At 46.5% G+C, this 12,237-nt stretch overlaps 1 protein-coding gene across 1 annotated transcript in view; it reads right to left on the reverse strand.

The window, feature by feature from the left end:
• The window catches only part of piezo2b (piezo-type mechanosensitive ion channel component 2b), a 285,749-nt gene that overhangs the window by 226,014 nt on the left and 47,498 nt on the right, over positions 1-12,237 (reverse strand). The window contains exon 5 of the mRNA XM_082961036.1: positions 8,287-8,449. Coding sequence (XP_082817162.1) covers positions 8,287-8,449 — 163 coding nt within the window. The remainder of the gene's footprint in view (positions 1-8,286; positions 8,450-12,237) is intronic.

Here is a 12,237-nt window from a genome sequence, read left to right on the forward strand (position 1 = left end):
CCTGATAGAGCGCTAGGACAGCCGTCCTGATGGAGAGCTAGGAGAGCCGTCCTGATGGAGAGCTAGGACAGCCGTCCTGATGGAGAGCTAGGACAGCCGTCCTAAAGGAGAGCTAGGACAGCCATCCTGATGGAGAGCTAGAACAGCCGTCCTGATGGAGAGCTAGGACAGCCATCCTAAAGGAGAGCTAGGACAGCCGTCCTGATGGAGAGCTAGGACAGCCGTCCTGATGGAGAGCTAGGACAGCCGTCCTGATGGAGAGCTAGGAGAGCCGTCCTGATGGAGAGCTAGGACAGCCGTCCTAAAGGAGAACTAGGACAGCCGTCCTAAAGGAGAGCTAGGACAGCCGTCCTGATGGAGAGCTAGGACAGCTGTCCTAAAGGAGAGCTAGGACAGCTGTCCTAAAGGAGAGCTAGGACAGCCGTCCTGATGGAGAGCTAGGACAGCTGTCCTAAAGGAGAGCTAGGATAGCTGTCCTAAAGGAGAGCTAGGACAGCCGTCCTAAAGGAGAGCTAGGACTGCTGTCCTAAAGGAGAGCTAGGACAGCCGTCCTGATGGAGAGCTAGGACAGCCGTCCTAAAGGAGAACTAGGACAGCTGTCCTAAAGGAGAGCTAGGACAGCCGTCCTAAAGGAGAGCTAGGACAGCTGTCCTAAAGGAGAGCTAGGACAGCCGTCCTGATGGAGAGCTAGGACAGCCGTCCTAAAGGAGAACTAGGACAGCTGTCCTAAAGGACAGCTAGCACAGCCGTCCTGATGGAGAGCTAGGACAGCTGTCCTAAAGGAGAGCTAGGACAGCTGTCCTAAAGGAGAGCTAGGACAGCCGTCCTAAAGGAGAACTAGGACAGCTGTCCTAAAAGAGAGCTAGGACAGCCGTCCTGATGGAGAGCTAGGACAGCTGTCCTAAAGGAGAGCTAGGACAGCCATCCTAAAGGAGAACTAGGACAGCCTTCCTAAAGGAGAGCTAGGACAGCCGTCCTGATGGAGAGCTAGGACAGCTGTCCTAAAGGAGAGCTAGGACAGCCGTCCTAAAGGAGAGCTAGGACAGCCGTCCTAAAGGAGAGCTAGGACAGACGTCCTAAAGGAGAGCTAGGACAGCCGTCCTAAAGGAGAACTAGGACAGCCGTCCTGATGGAGAGCTAGGACAGCCGTCCTGATGGAGAGCTAGGACAGCCGTCCTGATGGAGCGCTAGGACAGCCGTCCTGATGGAGAGCTAGGACAGCCGTCCTAAAGGAGAGCTAGGACAGCCGTCCTGATAGAGAGCTAGGACAGCCGTCCTGATAGAGAGCTAGGACAGCTGTCCTGAAGGAGAGCTAGGACAGCCATCCTAAAGGAGAGCTAGGACAGCTGTCCTGATAGAGAGCTAGGACAGAGGTCCTGATGGAGAGCTAGGACAAACGTCCTAATGGAGCGCTAATGGTAAGTGTGGTACAGTGGGTTTGTTAACTGAGCTGCTGTCCGTGGTTCTGAAACACGATCTGTCCATGGTTCTGAAACACGATCTGTCCATGGTTCTGAAACACAATCTGTCCATCACTGTGAAACATGAGCTGTCCATGGTTCTGAAGCATGAGCAGTCCATGGTTCTGAAACACGAGCTGTCCATGGTACTGAAATATGAGCAGTCCATGGTACTGAAACATGAGCAGTCCATGGTTCTGAAACATGAGCAGTCCATGGTTCTGAAACATGAGCAGTCCATGGTACTGAAACATGAGCAGTCCATGGTTCTGAAACATGAGCTGTCCATGGTACTGAAACATGAGCAGTCCATGGTACTGAAACATGAGCAGTCCATAGTTCTGAAACATGAGCAGTCCATGGTTCTGAAACATGAGCAGTCCATGGTTCTGAAACATGAGCAGTCCATGGTACTGAAACCTGAGCAGTCCATGGTTCTGAAACATGAGCTGTCCATGGTACTGAAACATGAGCAGTCCATGGTACTGAAACATGAGCAGTCCAAGGTTCTGAAACATGAGGAGTCCATGGTACTGAAGCATGACCAGTCCATGGTACTGAAACATGAGCAGTCCACGGTTCTGAAACATGAGCTGTCCATGGTGCTGAAACATGAGCAGTCCATGGTACTGAAACATGAGCAGTCCATGGTTCTGAAACATGAGCAGTCCATGGTTCAGAAACATGAGCAGTCCATGGTACTGAAACATGAGCAGTCCATGGTTCAGAAAAATGAGCAGTCCATGGTACTGAAACACGAGCAGTCCATGGTACTGAAACATGAGCTGTCCATGGTACTGAAACATGAGCAGTCCATGGTACTGAAACATGAGCTGTCCATGGTACTGAAACATGAGCAGTCCATGGTTCTGAAACATGAGGAGTCCATGGTACTGAAACATGAGCTGTCCATGGTACTGAAACATGAGCAGTCCATCACTGTGAAACATGAGCAGTCCATGGTACTGAAACATGAGCAGTCCATGATACTGAAACATGAGCAGTCCATCACTGTGAAACATGAGCAGTCCATGGTACTGAAACATGAGCAGTCCATGGTACTGAAACATGAGCAGTCCATGGTACTGAAACATGAGCAGTCCATGGTTCTGAAACATGAGCAGTCCATGGTTCTGAAACATGAGCAGTCCATGGTACTGAAACATGAGCTGTCCATGGTTCTGAAACACGACTGAATCTGATGTCACCAGGAGAGGACAAATAGAATACAAAGGTCTATTATACAACCGTCAGTAAATCTGTTTTATATGGCAGTAGTAGGTGTCATTGCCTTGTGTGTGAGGGTATCATTACCATCTGTGCCAGTCTGTTTGTGGTTTCAATTAACTTAGAGTCGTAAAGAGAGAGCTGGACAGATGCCAGGGATGGGGCTTAATGGCAGGGGGCTGCCTTCCAACTCTATCATCCCTCCTGAGGAATTCGGAGACACAGAGACCCCCCAAAAAAATCAAGGTGTCACGATCGCTAACTTCGAACTCCCGATCATAAATAAACCAAGGCGCAGCGTGCATGGAATTCCACATCTTTTAATGAAACTCACCAAAACAGGAGCACAACGAAAACGTGATGTTCTGGGGCTGCTCAAAAGGCAGCTACACAAAAACAAGATCCCACAACTAAAGGTGGAAAAAAGGTCTGCCTAAGTATGGTTCCTAATCAGAGACAATGATAGCCAGCTGCCTCTGATTAGGAACCATACTCGGCTCAACACAAAGAAATAGACAAACTAGATTGCTCACCCCACATCACACCCTGACCTAACCAAACTAGAGGAAAATAAACGTCTCTCTAAGGTCAGGGCGTGACAGTAACCCCCCCCCACCCCCCAAAGGTGCAGACTCCCGGCCGCAAACCTGAACCTATAGGGGAGAGTCCGGGTGGGCATCTATTCTTGGCGGCGGCTCTGGTTCGGGGCGTAGCCCCCAATCCGCCCGCTGATCCCCCCGCTTCTGTGTCGCCGGAGGAACCAGACCGCGGAACATCGCCGGAGGCTCTGAACTGCCGACCACCGCTGAAGACTCCAGACTGCCGGTCGCCGCTGAAGACTCCGGACTGCCGGCCACCGCTGAAGACTCCGAACTGCCGGCCACCGCTGAAGACTCCGGACTGCCGGCCACAGCTGAAGACTCCGGACTGCCGGCCGCCGCTGAAGACTCCGGACTGTCGACCACCGCTGAAGACTCCAGACTGGGGAACGACGCTGGAGGCTCCGGACTGCGGGCCGTCTCAGGAGGTTCCGTGCCATGGATCATCCCTACAGGCTCCGGGCCATGGATCATCCCTACAGGCTTCTTGCCATAGATCATCCCTACAGGCTTCTTGCCATGGATTATCACTGGAGGCTTCGTGCCATGGATCATCCCTACAGGCTTCGTGCCATGGATCATCCCTACAGGCTCCGGGCCATGGATCATCACTGGAGGCTTCGTGCCATGGATCATCAGTCTCACAACTCAATCGCTGGTTAAAAACTGTGTTCTGCCCCTCCCAAAAGATAGAATTTGTAGATAATTGGCCGTCTTTCTGGGACTCACCCACAAACAGGACCAAGCCTGGCATGTTGAGGAGTGACGGACTCCATCCTAGCTGGAGGGGTGCTCTCATCTTATCTACGAACATAGACAGGGCTCTAACTCCTCTAGCTCCACAATGAAATAGGGTGCAGGCCAGGCAGCAGGCTGTTAGCCAGCCTGCTAGTTTAGTGGAGTCTGCCACTAGCACAGTCAGCGTAGTCAACTCAGCTATCCCCATTGAGACCGTGTCTGTGCCTCGACCTAGGTTGGGCAAAATTAAAAATGGCGGTGTTCGCTTTAGCAATCTCACTAGTATAAAGACCTCCTCCATTCCTGCCATTATTGAAAGAGATTGTGATACCTCACATCTCAAAATTGGGTTACTTAATGTTAGATCCCTCACTTCCAAGGCAGTTATAGTCAATGAACTAATCACTGATCATAATCTTGCTGTGATTGGCCTGACTGAAACATGGCTTAAGCCTGATGAATTTACTGTGTTAAATGAGGCCTCACCCCCTGGTTACACTAGTGACCATACCCCCCGTGCATCCGGCAAAGGCGGAGGTGTTGCTAACATTTATGATAGCAAATTTCAATTTACAAAAAAAAAACTATGACGTTTTCGTCTTTTGAGCTTCTAGTCATGAAATCTATGCAGCCTACTCAATCACTTTTTATAGCTACTGTTTACAGGCCTCCTGGGCCATATGCAGTGTTCCTCACTGAGTTCCCTGAATTCCTATCAGATCTTGTAGTCATAGCAGATAATATTCAAATTTTTGGTGACTTTAACATTCACATGGAAAAGCCCACAGACCCACTCCAAAAGGCTTTCGGAGCCATCATCGACTCAGTGGATTTTGTCCAACATGTCTCTGGACCTACTCACTGCCACAGTCATACTCTGGACCTAGTTTTGTCCCATGGAATAAATGTTGTGGACCTTAATGTTTTTCCTCATAATCCTGGATTATCGGCCCACCATTTTATTGCGTTTGCAATTGCAACAAATTATCTGCTCAGACCCCAACCAAGGAGCATTAAAAGTTGTGCTATAAATTCTCAGACAACCCAAAGATTCCTTGATGCCCTTCCAGACTCCCTCTGCCTACCCAAGGACGTCAGAGGACAAAAATCAGTTAACCACCTAACCGAGGAACTCAATTTAACCTTGCACAATACCCTCGATGCAGTTGCACCACTAAAAACATCTGTCATAAGAAACTAGCTCCCTGGTATACAGAAAATACACGAGCTCTGAAGCAAGCTTCCAGAAAATTGGAACGGAAATGGCGCCACACCAAACTGGAAGTCTTCCGACTAGCTTGGAAAGACAGTACTGTGCAGTATCGAAGAGCCCTCACTGCTGCTCGATCATCCTATTTTTCCAACTTAATTGAGGAAAATAAGAACAATCCGAAATTTCTTTTTGATACTGTCGCAAAGCTAACTAAAAAGCAGCATTCGCAAATGGAGGATGGCTTTCACTTCAGCAGTAATACATTTATGAACTTCTTTGAGGAAAAGATCATGATCATTAGAAAGCAAATTACGGACTCCTCTTTAAATCTGCGTATTCCTCCAAAGCTCCATTGTCCTGAGTCTGCACAACTCTGCCAGGACCTAGGATCAAGGGAGATACTAAAGTGTTTTAGTACTATATCTCTTGACACAATGATGAAAATAATCATGGCCTCTAAACCCTCAAGCTGCATACTGGACCCTATTCCAACTAAACTACTGAAAGAGCTGCTTCCTGTGCTTGGCCCTCCTATGTTGAACATAATAAACGTCTCTCTATCCACCGGATGTGTACCAAGCTCACTAAAAGTGGCAGTAATAAAGCCTCTCTTGAAAAAGCCGAATCTTGACCCAGAAATGATAAAAAACTATCGGCCTATATCGAATCTTCCATTCCTCTCAAACATTTTTGAAAAAGCTGTTGCGCAGCAACTCACTGCCTTCCTGAAGACAAACAATGTATACGAAACGCTTCAGTCTGGTTTTAGACCCCATCATAGCACTGAGACTGCACTTGTGAAGGTGGTAAATGACCTTTTAATGACGTCAGACCGAGGCTCTGCATCTGTTCTCGTGCTCCTAGATGTTAGTGCTGCTTTTGATACCAGCGATCACCACATTCTTTTGGAGAGATTGGAAACCCAAATTGGTCTACATGGACAGCTTTTTTCCGTCTACGTAACATTGCAAAAATCAGAAACTTTCTGTCCAAAAATGATGCAGAAAAATTAATCCATGCTTTTGTTATTTCTAGGCTGGACTACTGCAATGCTCTACTTTCCGGCTACCCGGATAAAGCACTAAACAAACTTCAGTTAGTGCTAAATACGGCTGCTAGAATCCTGACTAGAACCAAAAAATTTGATCATATTACTCCAGTGCTAGCCTCCCTACACTGGCTTCCTGTTAAGGCAAGGGCTGATTTCAAGGTTTTACTGCTAACCTACAAAGCATTACATGGGCTTGCTCCTACCTATCTTTCCGATTTGGTCCTGCCGTACATACCTACACGTACGCTACGGTCACAAGACGCAGGCCTCCTAATTGTCCCTAGAAATTCTAAGCAAACGGCTGGAGGTAGGGCTTTCTCCTATAGAGCTCCATTTTTATGGAATGGTCTGCCTACCCATGTGAGAGACGCAGACTCAGTCTCAACCTTTAAGTCTTTACTGAAGACTTATCTCTTCAGTAGGTCCTATGATTAAGTATAGTCTGGCCCAGGAGTGTGAAGGTGAACGGAAAGGCTGGAGCAACGAACTGCCCTTGCTGTCTCTGCCTTGCCGGTTCCCCTCTCTCCACTGGGATTCTCTGCCTCCAACCCTATTACAGGGGCTGAGCCACTGGCTTACTGGTGTTCTGCCATGCCGTCCATGGGAGGGGTGCGTCACTTGAGTGGGTTGAGTCACTGATGTGGTCTTCCTGTCTGGGTTGGCGCCCCCCCCCCCCCCTTGGGTTGTGCCGTGGCGGAGATCTTTGTGGGCTATACTCGGCCTTGTCTTAGGACGGTAAGTTGGTGGTTGGAGACATCCCTCTAGTGGTGTGGGGGCTGTGCTTTGGCAAAGTGGGTGGGGTTATATCCTGCCTGTTTGGCCCTGTCCGGGGGTATCATCGCAACAGTGTCTTCTGATCCCTCCAGCCTCCAGTATTTATGCTGCAGTAGTTTATGTGTCGGGGGGCTAGGGTCAGTCTGTTACATCTGGAGTATTTCTCTTGTCTTATCCGGTGTCCTGTGTGAATTTAAATATGCTCTCTCTAATTCTCTCTTTGTCTCTTTCTTTCTCTCGGAGGACCTGAGCCCTAGGACCATGCCTCAGGACTACCTGGCATGATGACTCCTTGCTGTCCCCAGTCCACCTGGCCGTGCTGCTGCTCCAGTTTCAACTGTTCTGCCTGCGGCTATGGAACCCTGACCTGTTCACCGGACGTGCTTGTTGCACCCTCGACAACTACTATGATTATTATTATTTGACCATGCTGGTCATTTATGAACATTTTAACATCTTGACCATGTTCTGTTATAATATCCACCCGGCACAGCCAGAAGAGGCCTGGTTCCTCTCTAGGTTTCTTCCTAGGTTTTTGGCCTTTCTAGGGAGTTTTTCCTAGGGGGTTTTTCCTAGCCACCGTGCTTCTTTCACATGCATTGCTTGCTGTTTGGGGTTTTAGGCTGGGTTTCTGTACAGCACTTTGAGATATCAGCTGATGTACGAAGGGCTATATAAATGAATTTGATTTTGATTTTTTTTTTAAATAAAAAATACATAGAACGCCCACCCAATGTAACACCCTGGCCTAACCAAAATAAAGAACAAAACCCCTCTCCATGGCCAGGGCGTTACAGTGACCTGTTCTCATCCTGTACGACGGATTAAAGTGAACTTCCTCGAATTAGTCCATTCGGAAGTGTTTCTTGGTAAAGCCACTCTCATGATTTTTGTCATTGTTGTTGTTGAGAACCCGTCCTTTCCTTTTGGTTGCTGAAACGAAAGCCCACCTGAACTAGTGAAGTCATTGTTAAGATGATCAATAAATATAGATTAAATAGATAAACAGATTTTATAACAGAAAAATAGGTTTTATTTAAATAATTAACTTTTTTCTCCCATTTTAACAAAAAAATGTAAGTGTGTGTGTGTGTGTGTGTGTTAGCGCATGTTTTAGTCTGTGCATGTGTGAACACGTACGAGCGTGTGTGTGTGTGTATGTGTGTGTGTGTATGTGTATGTGTATGTGTATGTGTATGTGTGTGTGTGTCTCCCTCCACTCACCTCTCCCTCCGGTTCATAGTCAGTGTTGTCCTGGGCCATGTCCTCTGGCGGTCTCTTCTGAAACAGACTACGACACAGCAGCAGGCAGGCCAGCCCTGCTAGAAACATCCCTATGTCAGGGAGGAACACACGTATACCGTTCCCTGCATCTGCACCTATCACACTGCACACAGAGAGACAGAGAGACAGAGAGACAGAACTGTGAGAGGCGACACAGCGAGTCTCTCCAACCACAACCCAAAAGAGTTACTCTTCATAATGTCTGTCTTTACAACCTCTCTGGGACGTGTAGACAGTTCAACCCAAAATAATTACTCTTCATAATGTCTGTCTTTACAACCTCTCTGGGATATGGAGACAGTTCAATAGGTTCATGGAAAGATTTATGAAAAGACGGATGCTTCCTTTTCTATAACATTCCAATGTGATTATCAAGTAGTGAGGCTTCATAATGGAGAACTGTGTCCTCTACCAAGCTAATAACCCCTTAAACACTACTATAGCGCACTTGGAAATTTAAACAGCAATGTTCCAGTGTTCGCGGAGACGGTAAACATTGCATATGGTCGGGCTCAATCGGGAAAATGGCCCCTTTAAAATGTCACTCACGCTACAACGCGGATCCTTCCGTGCTAAGATGGATTCTAGACCCCCTAGGTAACACTTTATTTGGGTGATTCTCAAAGTTTTCGATGGTTGACGTTGAAGAGAAAGGCTCATGTGCAGAGCATCTACCACGCCAGTAAAACAGTAGGACTGACACCTTACCCAGACTTTCAACATCATTAGATGTGTTTCATTAGTATGTTACAATCACCCCCCCCCCCTCTCACCTGTTAGGCTGAATACATGGTGGGAATCAGAAGAGTTTTCCAAATACAAGACATATTGCTGAATGTTATATATATATGAGGTTCCACAACCACTTTAATGAAATCAAGCCCCGTATTAAATACTCCTCATTAAAATGAAATGAATTCAATTCCAGCTAAACAACGGACTAAAAGTCATGAGAAGAATACATAGCATCTGTGCCATATGGCACCCTATTCTCTATAGGGGGTCTTGGTCTAAAGTAGTGCACTATGTAGGGAATAGGGACCCATTGGGTCCTGGTCTAAAGTAGTGCACTATATAGGGAATAGGATGCCATCTGGGACGCTGTCATATGGTTTTTCCCTCTCAATGCAACAGCGAATGTAGAACTGGGCGAAACATGTTTATATTCCCTAAGGACTGAATAATTCCGTCGTAATCTTTGTTTATCTGGCAGACTCACCAGAGTCATACAACACAAAACAAAGATTCCCTTCTTTGTGTGGAACGGAGACATTTTAAATGGTTTTGGGGAATTCCTGTTTTAAATTTTTAGATTATTAAAAAAAATTAAAAAATATGCTCATAAATGTTATGACGAGAAATACCCATTTTCATGGCTTAGTTAAAATATGGAATGGTTTAGAATTTAAATGTATGTTATAATGGACATGGTCACGCCACCTTGAACTAATATAGCTATTAGAACAGCACATCAAGTACACTGGCACACAAACTATAACACATACACTGAGCTTTATATCCGGTAGGGTAAACATTAGATCAGACAGGACAGGAAGTTCACCAAGAGGACTGTGGGTAATTGGTGCCCAGAAATCTGTTTGATCGAGGTAACAGCAGGTCTCTAACAGACCTGGGTTCAAATAGTATTCTAAATCTTTCTTTAGCCTGCGTGGAGTGCTAGAAGTGTGGCGTTTACATTGTTTCCAACTAGTCTATTGGTTCCATTGCACCAGGCAAGCTCAATCAAGCCCAGATAAAGTTTTTGAAAAGATTCTGAATGTACTTGAACCATGGTCTGGTCTCTAAAGGTCCAGTCTAGTACTGCTAGACTAGAGGACAGGTCTGGTCTCTAATGGTCCAGTCTAGTACTGCTAGACTAGAGGACAGGTCTGGTCTCTAATGGTCCAGTCCAGTACTGCTAGACTAGAGGACAGGTCTGGTCTCTAATGGTCCAGTCTAGTACTGCTAGACTAGAGGACAGGTCTGGTCTCTAATGGTCCAGTCCAGTACTGCTAGACTAGAGGCCAGGTCTGGTCTCTAATGGTCCAGTCCAGTACTGCTAGACTAGAGGACAGGTCTGGTCTCTAATGGTCCAGTCCAGTACTGCTAGACTAGAGGACAGGTCTGGTCTCTAATGGTCCAGTCCAGTACTGCTAGACTAGAGGACAGGTCTGGTCTCTAAAGGTCCAGTCTAGTACTGCTAGACTAGAGGACAGGTCTGGTCTCTAATGGTCCAGTCCAGTACTGCTAGACTAGAGGACAGGTCTGGTCTCTAAAGGTCCAGTCTAGTACTGCTAGACTAGAGGACAGGTCTGGTCTCTAATGGACCAGTCCAGCCCAGTACTGCTAGACTAGAGGACAGGTCTGGTCTCTAAAGGTCCAGTCCAGCCCAGTACTGCTAGACTAGAGGCCAGGTCTGGGCTCTAATGGACCAGCCCAGTACTGCTAGACTAGATGACAGGTCTGGTCTCTAATGGTCCAGTCCAGTACTGCTAGACTAGAGGCCAGGTCTGGTCTCTAATGGTCCAGTCCAGTACTGCTAGACTAGAGGACAGGTCTGGTCTCTAATGGACCAGTCCAGCCCAGTACTGCTAGACTAGAGGCCAGGTCTGGTCTCTAATGGACCAGCCCAGTACTGCTAGACTAGAGGACAGGTCTGGTCTCTAATGGACCAGCCCAGTCCAGTACTGCTAGACTAGAGGCCAGGTCTGGTCTCTAATGGACCAGCCCAGTACTGCTAGACTAGAGGACAGGTCTGGTCTCTAAAGGTCCAGTCCAGTCCAGGCTATAGTGTTTGTTTAAATGTACTTTGTTTACAAATACTGTATTAAAACAAGCTTGTATTGTGGGTTGTGGTGGGGTGTGACAGTTAAACTAAGCTCATGAGGCACTAATAACTTGTATTCTACAAGAATCAAGGGGAACATATCATTCATTACAAAGTAAAACATTTTGATGTAGCAACTACAGATTGAACTTTTATATAGCAGGTTTAAAGTTAAAAACCCAAACCAGTGTAACGGGCGTCGTATAGAGGGGACCAAGGCGCGGCGTGTTGATTACTCATGATTATACTTTAATGAAAACTAAACACTTTTACAAAGAAACAAAACGACAGCAAACAGTTCCGTCAGGTAACAGACAACAAAACGGAAAACAACTACCCACGAAAACCAAGGGAAAAAAAGGCTGCCTAAGTATGGCTTCCAATCAGAGACAACGATAGACAGCTGGCCTCTGATTGGAAACCATACCCGGCCAAAACATAGAAATACCCAAAATAGAATGCCCATCCCCTATCACACCCTGACCTACCTAAACAGAGAAAAACCAACTCTCTTAGGTCAGAGCGTGACAACCAGTTGGTGTATATTCCTGGTTTTAACTGCTACTTCAATTAAAACCCAAACCAGTTGGTGAATATTCCTGGTTTTAACTCCTACTTCAATTAAAACCCAAACCAGTTGGTGAATATTCCTGGATTTAACCGCTACTTCAATTAAAACCCAAACCAGTTGGTGAATATTCCTGGTTTTAACTCCTACTTCAATTAAAACCCAAACCAGTTGGTGAATATTCCTGGTTTTAACTGCTACTTCACTACATCCTGTTTTCCTTCTAAAACCATTGTGTTATCTCTTTCTTCAAGCTGGGTTCTGAGTAGAATTATTAAAGCTGTTTACAATAAACAAAAGCTGTTGCAAAGGTCATTGTCACACAGCTATGCAGAGTAAATGTCAACGTAGTCTCGTTGGGGAATCCTTCCAAATATTGTCTCATTGACTCAACTATTGGAAGGAATGTGAGCCTGGGTATAAAGGCTAATGAAGGAATGTGAGCCTGGGTATAAAGGCTAATGAAGGAATGTGAGCTTGGGTATAAAGGTTAATG

The sequence above is a fragment of the Salmo salar genome, chromosome 14 (assembly GCF_965601325.2).
Source record: "Salmo salar chromosome 14, fSalSal1, whole genome shotgun sequence".
Classification (NCBI taxonomy): Eukaryota; Metazoa; Chordata; class Actinopteri; order Salmoniformes; family Salmonidae; genus Salmo; species Salmo salar.